This window comes from Sebastes umbrosus, chromosome 5, assembly GCF_015220745.1.
Source record: "Sebastes umbrosus isolate fSebUmb1 chromosome 5, fSebUmb1.pri, whole genome shotgun sequence".
Taxonomy (NCBI): Eukaryota; Metazoa; Chordata; class Actinopteri; order Perciformes; family Sebastidae; genus Sebastes; species Sebastes umbrosus.
The window spans coordinates 20,989,838-21,005,500 of record NC_051273.1 but is presented as its reverse complement, the minus strand read 5'-3'; the positions used below and the strand labels follow the sequence as shown (position 1 = coordinate 21,005,500).

At 39.7% G+C, this 15,663-nt stretch overlaps 1 protein-coding gene across 2 annotated transcripts; it reads right to left on the bottom strand.

The window, feature by feature from the left end:
• Positions 1 to 1,107: 1,107 nt before the first annotated feature.
• On the bottom strand, positions 1,108 to 11,117 carry creb3l3a (cAMP responsive element binding protein 3-like 3a). Of its 2 annotated transcripts, none has more exons than XM_037769010.1 (10): positions 10,961 to 11,117; positions 9,840 to 9,956; positions 9,434 to 9,677; positions 7,163 to 7,302; positions 5,814 to 5,924; positions 5,607 to 5,713; positions 4,771 to 4,839; positions 4,481 to 4,565; positions 3,395 to 3,488; positions 1,108 to 1,633 (listed from the first exon to the last, which is right to left on the bottom strand). In XM_037769010.1, exons 1-10 carry the CDS (start codon positions 10,967 to 10,969, stop codon positions 1,317 to 1,319), a joined length of 1,293 nt encoding a protein of 430 aa, XP_037624938.1. In that variant the 5' UTR covers positions 10,970 to 11,117; the 3' UTR covers positions 1,108 to 1,316. The 2 variants fall into 2 exon arrangements, with proteins under 2 accessions (XP_037624938.1, XP_037624939.1); XM_037769011.1 differs by having other exon boundaries at positions 7,163 to 7,296.
• Positions 11,118 to 15,663: the final 4,546 nt, after the last annotated feature.

Genomic DNA, 15,663 nt, shown 5'->3' with positions numbered 1-15,663 from the left:
ACTCGCCATTTGATAGCTTGTCTAGACTTTGGATCATATCTTTTCAGCCCCTATCAGGAAATATTGTACCCTGTGCTTTGAGTTGCTTTTTAATTTTTATTTTGATCCCACTCATCTTGTTTTGACATGTTTTATTTTTTATCCCATAATTAATCCAAACATTTCTTCAATGAAAACATCTTTCAACATTTTACAAATTATCAATCAAGATCAAAACTGTACACATAATCACAGCTCTATTTAACCAGTTTTTGACAGTTTCAAACACACTAATCCACACTGGCATTTCATCAAAACCAGGAGACAAAGGATACATCTTGACAGTCAATTTCAATGTAGGATTCAGATCCATATACGGATATAAAACAGTATCACAAATAAGGAAAAGGCATACACACTGATTGATAACACTTTATAATAACCATCGTTTGTAAATGGTAAATTGATAGTTAATTAAACTTATTTAATAGTTATTTTACTGTTAACAAACAATTAAATAATAAATAATAATGTTTACTAATTATTGGTAATGTTATAATTTCTGCTGTTTTGTTATTATTTTGTCTTTCATCATTAGTTTGTGTTATATGAAATAATTGGTTCATAAATTAAGAAGATGATAACAATTACATTCTGATTACATTAGTAAACTATTTATTATGAGTTTATTGTTGTACACATTATAACATTTTATATACTATCTTAAGTATTTATTAGTGATTAGCAAATAATTTGTAATTATTATAAATGAATATAATTACAATTATATAGAGTTATATAACTAGAATTATATATAATTATATAAATATAATTAGCATAATCATCAGTTGCAACTTTATAATAGTTGTTATTATAATGATTTACAAACAGTGTTACAATAATCTGGTCTATCTATGTAATGTTTATAGATGTTTTACAAACAATTTCTTTAAGGTTTACGAAAAATATCTTAATCATTAACAAATACTTATATATATATAGTATATGAAATGTTATAATGTGTGTAACAATAAACTGTTGAAATAACATAAATTATAGCATTACTAATAATTAGTAAACATTATTACTTATCTTTTCATTGTTTGTTAACAGTAAAATAACTATTAACTAAGTTTAATTAACTATCAATTTACCATTTATAAATGATGCTTATTATAAAGTGTTACCAACTGAATATAAACTATATTTAAGGGAAAACAGAAATGATTAAAAAACATATTTCTCTGTCTGTGTAAACAGCGGATTATTCCCTGCTCTACTCTTGAGGAGGAGGATGATTTGGGGGAATTCATGTCGGCATAATTTCTTAATTTCTTTCACATGTCATCAGCATGTGGTCGCAGCCTGGCAGAGCGGTGGGGATCCAAGGTCACAGTAGCTATGTGACCAGTTATTGGGTCTACTTGGAAATGACCCATCCTTTCTTCCTGACTGCTGTTTAGAGACATGGGCTCCAAACCGGCCTGGTCTTGGTTCACTCCCAGCTTTCCCATCATGGCAGTAATATCCTCCAATCGCCAGTCTCCTGGGGGATGCTGGTGCAGAGGCTCAGATTCATCCTCAGCGGAGAATGGGGATTCAATGACATGCAGCACACGGGAAGCCTGTAGGTTCTGCAGTGACCGTGACTGGACTGTGTGAGAATAAGACACGGATAGAAGCAAGATAAGTTAAAGTCTCTGTGGACATGTAGCTCTGCTTATTATTGCAGTGCCATGTTTTCTATGCTGGCACCGTAGTAAGCAAGCGGGTGTCAGTGTGCTGTGTGTATCACCGTGACTCGTGAGTACAATAAATTCAAACCTAAAGATATTAAAGGGGAACTGCGCACATTTTCAAAGTTCATACATTATTGCTATGGTCCAAAAATATAATATATATAACAACTCTCTCCCAAATATTTTATTGATGGATTTTATATCGTAAAATCTCTTCAGCTTGTGTTAACCACAGACCTTATTTCAGGCATTCCTAACCTTAACCCTAACCCATTGACTTCTAGACGAGGGAACCAGAAGTGTTAAAATGCTAACTCATTTCCTGGTTTTAGGACTCATTCCTGTAGCACTCTATTGGGAGAGATGTTATAGATGACACTGAGGCTACATCCACACTACTGTGTTTTCGTTTTTGAAATGAAAACGATCTACGTCCAGACGAGCATTTTAGGGCCATTTCATGAATTAATCTCCGTCCCTACTACCACGCCTGAAAACGCATATCACATGAGCATTCACGTACACTGGGCATGCGTGTGCCGATATAAACAGGAAGCAGCACTGGACACGGGAATTGATGCAAAGCGCTCGAATAATAACATGCCCCCTGCGCATGTAGGCAGTAGTAGCTGATTATAAAATGCAAAATTTAACTGCACACCAGCTGCTAACATAGACAACAAGGTCAGCAACGCCTGTAACTCGTTATCTATGTTGAAATTACCCACTGGTGGTCGAGGTTATTTGTTTTCTTTTGGAAAAAGTTCATGTGACGAATCAGGGAAGGACATGTCATGACAGATAAGATCAAGACGTGAACGTGGGTGTCTGCGTCAGTGTTTTCATTGTTTTTAGGTGCTCGAAAACGCTGGGGTAGTGTGGACATTAGGCATAAATGTAGCAAAAGTTCTGCATTTTAAAACGTATTAGTGTGGATGTAGCCTGAGAACACCCAGGGGAATGTTGTGAGTATATGGGAACATTTTCTGTTTCACAACTGAGAAGAAAGTACAATAGAAGAAAGTTCATTTGGATATAAAAAAGAAAATGTAAGATGTATGCCCATAAAATCTATGACATCACAAGTTTGAGACTTACTTGGTTTCTGGCTTTGAGAGAGAGGAGCTCATGTTCATAAATATTGACTGAACGTTCCTAGACCATGGAAATAACATACTGAAATTCTTAATTTAGGTTGCTTTCCCTCTAAAGACTCTTAAAACTAGTAACATAGCCTCTAGCACTCGGGGGGAAAATGCAGCATCAACTGCTTTCTCAAAGCTGTAAAACAGCTTAAGGTAAGAAATTACACCTTGGCGCTCTGCAAATCCTGACCTTGCCTCATAATTAAAAAATGACAGTTGGATTTTTTTTTGTGCCAATAAATCTAATGATAAAGTCATATTTAATGGTAATTCATCAGAAGCTGTTGACAGAGCAATAGCTTAATGATCATAATGATAATACATGGCTTTGGTTCTCAGTGCATTGGCTCTAATCTTTAAAGTTTTAAGTTGGAAGTAAATCCTCAGGCAGGCTGTGAGGCTCTGCAGGAGAGAGCCCTTCCAGCAGCGGGTGAGACAGCAGGTCTAACAAGTGCCTCAGATGTGACGGAAAGGTGCTGGATTAGTTGGCAGGCGGGCGAACAAAGTTATTCGGTGCTGAAGGTTACTCACTTCTGACTGGACTGAAGTCTCCTTGGCTGACCTTGGTGTCAGAGAAAGGCTTGAGGTTGGGGAACAGGATTAGTGAGAAGGACAGCAGAAGCACCTGTGATAAAAAATGCAAAGGGATGGAGAAAAAGTAAGAGTTAGATAAAGGACAACGCTGGAAAAAAAAGGTTGTACTTGAAAATCTTCTACATTGTTGAACTTTTTTTATGGCTCGTGGTTTAGATATTCCCTCTGCGAATATGCTTTTTATGCTCAGAAGAAACAGTAATCATTTTCTTGCTGTGCTTTTCGGGCGAAGCAAAGAATTCTGTGGCAGGAAACTGTGACTCATTCATATTTATAGATTAAATTCTTCTACACTCATGTTGCCTCAGGTGTTGCACTTTCTTTCATTGGAGTGATCAAAGGCGATGAATGGCTTCTGTTTAGACAGAGTGGTACTGGGACTTTTTATGTCCTTTGTGCCATCTTGTCCATTGTGCATATCTAGATTGGCCTTGATGGTTAATCCAGCTATAGACCCTTTAATTGCCGACGTCATCATAAATATGTGCACCCACCCAGATGAGCAAAAAATCCATATTAACCTTTCAGCATGTTGTAATTCAAGTGTTCTGAGAGATAACTAGCCTTCTGCACCTCCTCATGGCTCTGTTTTCAGGCTTTAAAGAATCTAGCCCGTGATGGGAGACATTTGCCAATTACAGGTCATTTCAGAGAGAGAGAGCGTTCCTATTGGCTGTTCATTCAACGGAGGAAGTTGTTAATCATTCGCAAACTCTGATCAAACGGCCAAACTAGGCAGTGCTTATCAAATGTGAATCAATACTTTGGTGGCTAGTGCCCTTGCATCATTCCGTACTTCTGTTGCCAAAATGCATGTGCACACCTACCTACATCATCACTGTTTGCAAACAGTAAAGGATCTATAACAGTTGTTGCTATTTGGCTTGCTATGACTTGCTATTTAGCGATGAGTCATACAGTACAGTATGGATTGTCTGGGTTTGTTTATCTGCCTGGCACACACACACACACACACACACACACACACACACACACACACAGACACACAGAGGACGTCCATACCAGTACACATGTCCCAGTCTGAGCTGGCTTTTTAGATGTATTCATGACCATAGCCTGTAGTCTGCGTAGCTGTTCCATTAGTGTCCTGCAGAGAGGATTGGGGGAGAAAGGAAACACAAAGAGAAACAAGCGAGGAAAAAATCAAAAATGGAAAAGACATAAAAAATGAATGGATTAACAGGGAACAAGAGGGCGACGTAAGATGCTGAGGTTGGTTTCTGAGTGGATGAAATGTCATAGCGATCATTGTCAGGGAATGGAAAGAGAAGTCCTATTTTAAAATCTCTCACATGTTGCATTTCTGCAGCTGAGACACCTTCCTCTGCAGCTCCTGGTTGTGTACATTGCAGGCAGTCATCCTAGAGGAGATGATAAGGGCAAAGTGAAATCCCTCACAGACAAAAAGAATATAATTGATGGTGCATGTGCATGTGCTGCAGGTGCTAACAAGTGGCTAAACGAGACTACTAAACGCCATCACGGCGATTCGTCCACCTTTACAGCCTCGCTGTGTATACTTGCTCTCATGCTGTCAATGTGTCTGTAAAGGGGAGACTCGTGGGTACCCATAGAACCCATTTTCATTCACATATCTTGAGGTCAGAGGTCAAGGGACCCCTTTGAAAATGGCCATGCCAGCTTTTCCTTACCAAAATTTAGTGTAGGTTTGGAGCGTTATTTAGCCTCTGTTGCAGCAAGCTAGTATGACATGTTTGGTTCCGATGGATTCCTTAGGTTTTCTAGTTTCATACGATACCATATGATATCTTCACTCTAGTTTTAAAACTGAGCACGGTACAACCTAAAAATCGCTCATCTAAAAGCCGGTGATGAGTTAGTGATGGAAAAATCCCATCGTTTTTTTGTTGAGGGGACCAGGGTGATGCTAACTTCCTGGTTGGCCTACAAAAATACATCCTCCCACCCGGGAGTACTCTATAGAGAGAGACAGCAAATATGGGGAGTCAGATTGAGACACCAGGGAGTCGTGGTTACATGGCACGACGGGCTCATTGGGATGCCACAAGGTGACTTTCTAATGAAATGAACTGACAAAGAGCTGCTTACTTTAGGATATATTTAGCCTGTTGAATATGTTGCTCAAAACATGTAAAACGATTCTTACCTGCTCTCCAGCCCATCAATGTACTCCTTCTTCTTCTTCCTGCTCTCCTGAGCAGACTGCTTATTGCGAATCTTTCTGCGTATTTTCTTCAGAATCCTTTCTTCGTACTAGATTGACAGAGGAATGAACATTTTGAGCCCCAACAAGATTTAACTCTGGGAGCTGATAATTGTTTTTCTTTGTTGAGGTATTGGTAGCAGTTTATACCTTTGTGAGAGGTAGTTGGCTGGGTAGAGTCACCCCCTCTTTTGCCAGAAGCTTCTTCTCATCTTCATTGAGAATCAGCTCCTGAATGGACTGCTGGGATGGGTGTGGGGCCTGGTGGAGAAATATGAATACTAATATTCAGATGTGATTACATTTTCTCTCCTCCTCCACCCCTCTCTCTCTCTTTCTCCCTGGAGCCTCACAGGAAGTAGTTAAATGAGTGCAGAATATCAGGCCACCTTCATCACTCTCATTTCACGGCTATTTCAAATCAATTACGGTGAGAACCTAAGTTGCATTCTGACAGTTTCTCTTCATTTTATTAAACTGGGCTGTGGAGATGGGATCAATACCCGGAGTGTGCTGAAATCCGCTGCAGACCCTCAAGTTTCAGAAGCACAAACAAATTATTCACATATTCTGCTTGTTGTGATCTTGAGTGTTCACTTGATAACATCCACTTTAAGGATTATTTGCTCTGGGAATAAAATGATTGTGACAAATATTTAACATTGAAGGGATAGTTTGGGTGTTTTGAAGTGGGGTTGTAGTCAGTCCGTCTTCTTGTCTCAGACCTTAGTCCTGACAATTGTGCTACTATAATGCATAAAGTTGGTGGTTTGCAGGTCGGGTTCGGGTGGTTGAGTAATATTTTTACACGTTGGGTGGGCAGATTGGCTCTCATAACGGACCGATGGGTACGACCAAACCGCGCATCATTAATGAGCTCAGTCAGGAGGACTCAAACTGCAAAGCTGCAGTCTTAATCATCCAACCTGTGTTTTTCATCAGATAATGATAAGATAAAATATGTGAAATAAGTTTGACTAAAATGACAAAATATTCAATATAATCTGATGACTAAACAGGACTGAGATTAAATAAAAAAAAAAAAAAATAGCTGACAAAATTAAGAGAGAAAACATTTTGACTAAAATCGAATGACTCTTCGGCACGGTTGTGCAGTGGTTGTCGCCTCACAGCAAGAAGGTTGTTGGTGAATGGTTGTCTAAACTAATGGATGGTGCAGCATAATACTTTCTCTCCAAACTTTAAAGAGGGCGTATCTAAAAAAAAACATAAAGGAATTACAATCTGAGTGCTACTGAGAACTTTCCTTTAAATAAAAGTTTAAAAATAGTAATTTAATTTGCAATTCCAAAGGTCTCACCCAAATACACATGCACACACAGTGACTCACACAAGCGGAAACAACCATTCCTGTCAAAGAGTCAAGCAGCCAAAGAAAGAAACAAAAACACCCATAAGACACTATCGCTCCCCCATCTACCATTGCTGTACCATCCCTCCCTACTGACAAACTCCCACCACAACTAGGCTACACTTACGGGCTCTGGTGTGCCAGACAGTAGCAGATCCTTGACAGTTAGCGGGAAGCCAGAGGACAGCTGCGGTCTATGTACATCAGAAGGATATGGTGTAATCCTCGTCCTGCCCGTTGGGAATCCGGACCCCCAGCCATCTGCACCAACACAGACACAAGGATACACATAAAGCATCGTCATTGTTTGGATTGTGCGGTAAACAACAATAAAAAAATTAGAAATGACATTAACTTTTTCAGTGCTTGTTAACACACATTTTGGTATCTGGATTGTCTACCAACCCACAAACTGTGAAATAAGATGACCCAGTCAGTTTTTTGTGAGCTGCCTTGATCAGAAAACATGTGATTCAACAAGCCATTCATTCGAATATATCGCCCACAGCTTTTGAAAGGTGCACCATATTTTTCTCGCAAGCCAATCAGAGCAAACTGGTGATTTTTGGGAGGGGGGTTTAAAGAGACAGACGGTAAAACTGAATGTTTAAGACAAAGGGTGAATACAGGTATATTCAGACAGACAGTATAAGAAAAATAATGTGTTTTTTTAACATTAAAGGGACTATTTGTAACTTTCAGAAATGCTTCTTAACAGCGACACCTGTGGCCGTGAAATCAACGAAAGTCAGCGTCGGGCTCGCGCTTGCTCGCTCTAAATATACCTGAACGAGCATCGCTCAAAACAGTGAGGCGACACACGTCAGCTAAAACCACAATATCACTCTATATTTCAGCTGCTTGGCAGTAATGTTAGCTGACCAGACAAAGGTCTCTCCATGAACATGATTTAGATCTGATCCTAGTGTTGGCTTTTCCTGCCTAAGTGCAGGCTGAAGCAGCGGGGCTCTGCAGCATGTCTCCCTGCTCTCTCCGCCCGCAGCCGGAGAGACCAGAGGAGACACCGGCACCCGGTCGGTAACGAGAGGGTAACGTAACTCTCTGAAGAGCTCCGTCACTTCACAAGACACTGGAAAGCTCTGTTGGTCTGGAGGAACTGCAGCATTTATTTCTGCACAAACGTCCCCTGTGCATTCACTAGATATTCTCAGAGCTAAACTAACTCTTCTGCAGTGTGTAGTGAGTGCGCGCGTTCACGTCTAGAGGTGGAGCGAGACAGCGAGGACGCGCGCGCATTCTGAGTGAAGGAGAGCAGGCAGCGGAGACGAGGCTCCAGCCACACGCGAGCGCGCATATGCGAAAGCGCATGTGTTGCGACCCGCTACATTTATACGCTTAAAAAGTTACAAATAGTCCCTTTAAAGCATGTAAACATGTTCTAGTAGAAACCCACAATACAAGAATGAACCTGAAAAGGAGCAGCAAATGCACCTTTAATATAGTTTAATCAGAAGAAAATTGGCAACAAGGTTGATAATCAATTAACTGTAATTTTTCTTGGAAAAATAGCAAAAATTCGCAGGCTCTCAAATGTGAATATTTTAGTTTTTCTTATTCTTCTATGATAGTACATGATAGTAAATGTTTTGGGATTTTGGACTGTTGCTCAGATGAACATCTCTTTGACTCTAACTTCTGACAAGAATTTTTCACAATTTGCTGACAATTTCTAGACCCAACGATAAATCGATTAAACAAGAAAATATCCTGTAGATTAATCAATAATGATCTTAATCATTAGATGCACCCCTAGATGTTATAATGTGTCCCATTAAAAATGATTTTCTTGTGGATTATGGTGTCAACGTTTTGCCACTCTGACCCTCTTCTCTGGAACAGTCTGCCTTAAGATCTGAGGGACTCCACCTCTGTGGACACTTTTAAAAGAAACCTCAAGACATATCTTTTTAACCTGGAGAGCAACGGTGGCCGACCGGGAAAACGCGAATGGCCCTCTCTAGAGCCAGTTTTTGTAAGAGTAGCGTAGGTCATTAACCATTGCTTAGACCGTTTGTGTACGTGGGAAGTGAGTGGTGAAGCAGGAGAGAGAAAGAGCGGCGGCGACAAGAGTGAGTAACGTTAATAAACATTAATAAATCCCCCTAATTGTTACACAGTGGTATCTTTAATGGACCACATCATTTATCGTCTTCGTTTTAAAGTCTGAATCAATGGTTTTCATACTATTTCTATCTCTTGACCCTATCTATTCTAGTGACTTGTATTTATTTTAACATTTTATTGTTTATTTTTTTGCTTTTTTTTTTTTATCTGTGCTGTTTTAATCTGGCTCTGTGAAGCACTTTGGGCTGCGTGATTGTATGAAATGTTCTAAAATAGCAAAAGTTGAGAATTGAGTTGGATATTTGTGACTCACTGAGGTCAATGGAGACTTTGGCTTCGAGGTCCGCCTTGGTTTGTGGCCTCGCACTGAAATACTGAGCGTCCTCGGGGGGGCTCTCGGGACGCTGAGGGCTGTCCATCTGGTCTGAGGGGGGGTCCTCGCTGATCCCACTGTCACTGGGAGAAGGGGACCAGAGAGGCGAGCCTGACGCAGAGTCACTTCCACTCAGGAGGGCGTTGAGGAAGTCGTCGTCTGCCTGTCCGGCCGGCTGCAGCATCTGCTGGGTGAAAACACTGTCATTATCTGTCTGTGTGAGATGAGTCTTTTAAAAACAGACCCTACAGAGCATGTGAAGGAGAAACTATAGCCGTACACTCAAAGCAAACTAGCTATTTGTAACACGCATGAGTGACATTAGACATCCCACAGTCACACGCACATTTGGGTCCTGGATTGGCCAGGTGTGATGGTTGCCATGGCGTCCCGTTTCCTCGTGACGGAGAATTCCATCGTCTTGATCAAACAGCCAATCGAGCAGCTCAATGCCATCACAGCCCTGAAATGAGATCATGACATTTAATGACAGCACAAAGTATTATGTGTCTCTCATGCTTTTAGAAGAAAAGACAGCAACACTATCAAGGTTTCACATACTGACACAGCTGGGGACTGATTTTTACTGCCAACCATTCACCGTGATCCTCCCTGAACACAATGTACTGTACAATATGTCCGCCCAATATGCCTAGATAGATCTGTCAGTCTCTGGTTGCGTTTTTTAGTAGTCCAAAACCTTAGTATAAAACTAATATTAGGCGAATTGCATACTATTTCCAGGGATATATTACTGTATCGTTCGAAATCGCATACTGTGCACTACATACCCAATATGTGTACTATCGTTTAACATACTTTTGTATATATTTAATAAACAGTATAGTATGCATCTTTTCGGACGCACTGAGCAGTAATTTACGTCGTCACTTCCTGAGAGCCTGCTTGCCGGTTGGAGACGTGTAACCATGGTAACCCGTGCCAACCTCATGTGACCAAAACGATCTCACGTTTGTGAGACTCAAAGTCTGAAATAATTCTAAATACATATCACGCCTAGCTAAGTGAAATCTTACACTTACAGTTAAATTGAAGCGTGATTGACGATACCGAGCTGTTCGTCAACGTCCGTTATGAACGTTGACGTCACTAGCGCATTGCATTATGGGATATTTATGCCGCCATAGTGTCCAGCGTTTGCATACTTTAATATTTCACCGGAAATAGTATGCAATTTCGCGTCTTATTGGTTTCATACTAAGGTTTCGGACATATTAAAAACTCTCACATACTGTTTTAGTGTACTAAGTAGCATGTTAGTGTGGAACCAGTTTACTGTAGTAATTATGTCCTTTCAATGCCGTTCTAGAGCAGACATTTCTCTTAAGATTTTGATGCTTTTAATTTGCCCTCAAGCCTGAACTTTGCTCTGCCGGCTTCCCCCAATTACTCATAAAGAGAGAGACAAACTACAATGCAATAAAAAGGATAAAATTGGTTATTTACCTGCTCCATGGTTTCCTCGCTTGAGTGGAACACCAAAGAAGCCCCCAAGACAACAGAGATTCAGCCAAAAGATATCCAATTTTAGTTTTGTCTCCGTTCCTAAAGAGCCTCCACTGTGTCTCTCAGCTGTTCTTCTCGGGTCCAAAGTTTAAACTCCAACCCAACACACCCAGTCAACTAGCTTGCTTTGTCCCCATTGGCTATACGAGGAGATATAATCTGATTGGTAGCCAAGAGTATACAACTAAGGAACTTCACAAGTTGTTCTGTCCGGAGACGGAGGACATGAAGTCTACACTATAAGATGGAAAACACCAGGAGGGTCAAAGTCTGTTGTTTTTGTTTCCTCTTATTTTTTTGATAGCTTATTGACAGAAGGATAGCTCTGACCTTTGGCATATATTCATAACACAATGGACACACAATGGCCAGGGTCTAGAAAACAAAAGCCACACTGGTTTTAAAAAGATTATAGAATTATACCGAGCTTTAACAGCAGTTGATGAAACACACTTTACCTACTGTGCATCACTGAGTTTGGTACATTTCTCACTGTATCACGCTGTATTATTTTATAAAAGTAAGGTGAAGTTACTTAAGTGGTATTTATTTGACTCGCTCACATTAGAGCAAATAGGATTCAGTACAATCAACAAAGTCCTTCAACATAAATACAATGTAATTGTGTGAATTTAATCAAGACTGTTTGATGAGATTTGCTAAATAGCATGTAGTAATATTCAATTGTTTAGTCTTTTTCTCATTTATTCAACACAGTTTCTTAGGACCGGTTGACTATAAATACTGTGTATGTGTAATATAAAACTATTAGACTAGTAGTTTACTGAGAGTATACTGTAAAGTGTACTTTCATAAACTAAAAAGTGGGCTACAAGTATAAAACTAGTAAACTATCAGTACACTTAGTATAGTATAGTTGCAGTACAAAATAAAACTTGTTAAACGTGTGTAAACTAGTTTTGTACTTCTTACACTTAAAGTATACTTAAAAGTTTACATTTATAAACTAAAGAATGGGCCAATTTAGTCCCAAGAAGTATTAAAGTAGTACACTTAAAAGTATACTCCTACTACATTGATATTAGTATACTTACTTCACAAAGTATACTTGGGAAATATATACTTTTCTTAAGTATACTTCGTCAAAATAAACTTGAATATAGTATACTACTATTTCTTAAGGGTTAGATTACACACACTTCTCAAATCATATTGTTTAATTGAAAAAATGTTCCATTTAGTTGTTTGGTGAAGTAAATAAATAATTACACAGTTTGCATATTAGCGTGTCATGGCTGTTGTTGAGGACACTGTTTATTGAGGGAATAATTTATTTGCAGAATAAGTGGGAACAGTAAAAAGCGACCAGAGGCCTCTTAAGGCTAATCAGCCTCTATGGTGGATTTAAAAACATGAATGTACTGCAAAGCAGTGGATGAAAACATAATTAGACAGAAACAATTTGTTCCTTCTCTTTATAATGAGATTTGTTTGAGGGTCTAATTATTTTTTCTGAAACAAAGCTTCAAAACCCAGACAGTACCTCAACAAGTGCACACCTACATGAACTCATCATAGTGGAAACATGAAAGCACAAAGGCAACCGTCGATGGTGTACTTATAGATGAAGGATGATATACAGTTTTCATGTTAGAAGAAAAAAAAAGAAGACAACATACAAAAGAGGAGCAGTGTGTTCTGAGGATAGTAGTGGGTCATGTAACTCTCAGATTTTTTATTTATTTATTTCCATTAGCTAATGCAGTTTTCATACAGAATGTACTTGGCCATCAACAGACCACCCAATGTTTTTGCATTTATTAAAGGTACAGTGTGTAGGATTTGGTGGCATCTAGTGGTGTTGTTGCTCACTCCTCCCTTTCCAAGACTAATGTGAGCAAACCGCGGTCACGTCATTCGCCTCACTCAGAGGCAGTTTTGGAGCCTGCGGCTCACATTACCACAGTTTCTCAAGTGTGTCAGAGAACTACAATGGCCTTCAGGTACAATCCGGTATCACGCCAAAGCGTGTAATAGACCCGCCTGTTCAGAGGATAACGTGCCAGTGTCACGTTTTGCGTCGCAGAGACGTGAATATTACACGCCTGTATTAACATACAGTACCAGCAGGGAGCACCAAAGCCATGAACGGATCAGGCAAGAAAACCACTTAGTTAGGTTAAGGGAAAACATCGTGGTCACTGAGTTAGGGTTAGACAAGAAAACCACTTACTAGGGTAAGGGAAAACTTCATGGTTGGGCTTAAAATAAGTACGTAAACTAAGTAAAACATGTACGGAAACAACGTAACATCAGTGCTGAAAACATCACTAAAAAACACGTGACAAACAAAGAAATCATTAACGTAATTAAACAAAACAGAACACCGGTCTTGAACATCGGCCTACCGATTGAAAGTCAGGTGTTTGTTCTCACTCGCCCACCATAAGTAGTCTTTCTAACTTTTTATACTACATCACTAGCTCGGAGCTTTGTACGGAGTACGGAAAACACGTGATAACCGTCACTTAATAACACTGCACCTTCATGCAGGCGTGTAATATTCGCGCCTCAACGAGGCAAAACATGACACTGACACGCTTTGTTCTGGTGGACAGGCGGGTCTATTACACGCTTTGCCTAAGCTAACGAAAACACAACGATTCTTAGTTTCAGGTGATTATACACTAATGAAAACATTATTGATTTAATAATATTAATATTATATTCCATTTCTGCTAATAGATCCCCCGAAATGTTACACACTGGACCTTTAATTTGACTTTTGAAGGTCTGTGTAGAAATGCACACGAAAATGTACATGTTCATGTACAGATGAGACTGATAAAAAGCACTTTCTTCATCAAAAGTCGGCCTTTAAATGCAGTGCTGTTCACAACTGTTTGACATTTTGGGAAATATGCTTATTTGTTTTCTTGCAGAGAGATAGATGAGGAGATCGATATCACTCTCATGTCTGTCCGGTAAATGTGCAGCTACAGCCAGCAGCAGGGTGGCTTAGTTAAGCACAAAGCCTGGAAACAGGTAGTAACAGCTAGTAAACTTCCTCCACCACCACAAATCAATTTTGAAAAATGCTGTAATAGTTTTGGCGTGAAAATGAAAACCTTCACGATTTTGCCTGTGCGGCACAAAATATGTCAGAATCACACCTTATTTCCGTTCCACCAAAAATCTCCCCCCTCAACATCCTATCTGAGCTCGCTGCCGTGTGGAAAGGTAGAATGAGGTCACCGTCTGTAATCATCATTTTATCAGAGTCACTGATGTCATGCATTGCAGTTGGAGACGGCAATACGTTTTTTTGACGTGGTGGCATGGAGAGCTGGTGTCGGGAAGGCTCCCTGCTGCAGCATAACACACGATAAATAACGTGGAAGAAGCAAACAAGCTCAGCGGGGAGGATGAGAACAGCCAGAGGAGGTGGAGGCGCTTTTGTGAAGCAGCGTCAGTGAATATGAGCGCTGATTGGTATGATAAGGTAAAGCTGTCAGCTGACACAGCACAGAGTTGGAGCGTCTTGCCGGGACTAGTCTATTGGGTTTTCATAAAAGAAGCATTATGTAATCGTTATTGCTTCATTATCTGATTGAGGAAAGTTCCAAAGGGCGAAAAGCTCTATAATTACTCCGCGAGCTGTTTTTCAAAACTTCAGCTTTGAAAAGCAGCTCTGTGAGAAGAAAATGTTCAATACAAACACGGCAGAGTTTCATGGTCCCATATTCATATTATTAACAGCATCAGTGTGTGTAGTTATTCCCATTTATCTCTCACTGTTTGTGTGTGTTTGTCACTGACTGCCAGTGTCTTCGCTCCAGGAATCCCCCTCATGCTGTGATACATTCACTCAAAGGAAGTTCTGGCATAATGTAACCTTTTCGGTCGTATTTTGTGCCAAGTTTTGTAAATTGTAATTTTAAAATGCAGCAGTAACTGTTCAATAATGTGAACATAGACAAATATAAGATAAGATAAGATGAGATAAGATATTCCTTTATTAGTCCCACGGTGGGGAATTTTGCAGTGTACAGCAGCAAAGGGGATAGTGCAAAAAACAAGAAGCGTCACACAGTAAAAAAAAGAGCTAAAGAAAGTGAAACAAAATATGAACAATTAACTATAAGGAAATATAAAAATATACAGTATTGACAATAAACAGACAAAAATGATATTGCACAGTGAGAATGACATGAATTTCCACCTGAAAATATTACACAGTATGAATTATACTTGAGTAGTAATGGTATTGCACAGTCAGTATACAGTATAGTGCAGTTATTGTCAGTTTTTGGTGTGTATGTGATCTACTGGTACCAGTGCTGGTTGTGGAGTCTGACAGCTGCAGGAAGGAAGGACCTTCCGATAGCACTCCTTCACACACTTTGGGTGATGATGTATACTATAAGGTGTGTTATGAAATGCTGTAAGTTACACGATTGGTCTGCTGAGTGTTTGAGTTTCTTCATTGCTCTTTCAAAATGAAAAGGTGGGGAACAGTCTGTAATGCAAATGAGCTCCGTCCAGTGTGACGCATCCGGCTCACGAAACCTGGACCAAGCTGTCAAACTAGGCGATCTATTTCTAAAATGAAACGAGATTCAGCAATGGCATCGCCTATTTCTCGCTTAAAATGTTTTCAGAAGTACATTTTGGTGGATGGT

Excerpts from the sequence above, each read along its gene's own strand:
- creb3l3a (XM_037769010.1), bottom strand. Across the intron at positions 7,303-9,433 it reads CAAAGTCTCCATTGACCTCA|GTGCAGATGGCTGGGGGTCC; the intron begins GTGAGTCACAAA and ends GTGTCTGTGTTG. Across the intron at positions 4,840-5,606 it reads ATTGATGGGCTGGAGAGCAG|GATGACTGCCTGCAATGTAC; the intron begins GTAAGAATCGTT and ends CATCTCCTCTAG.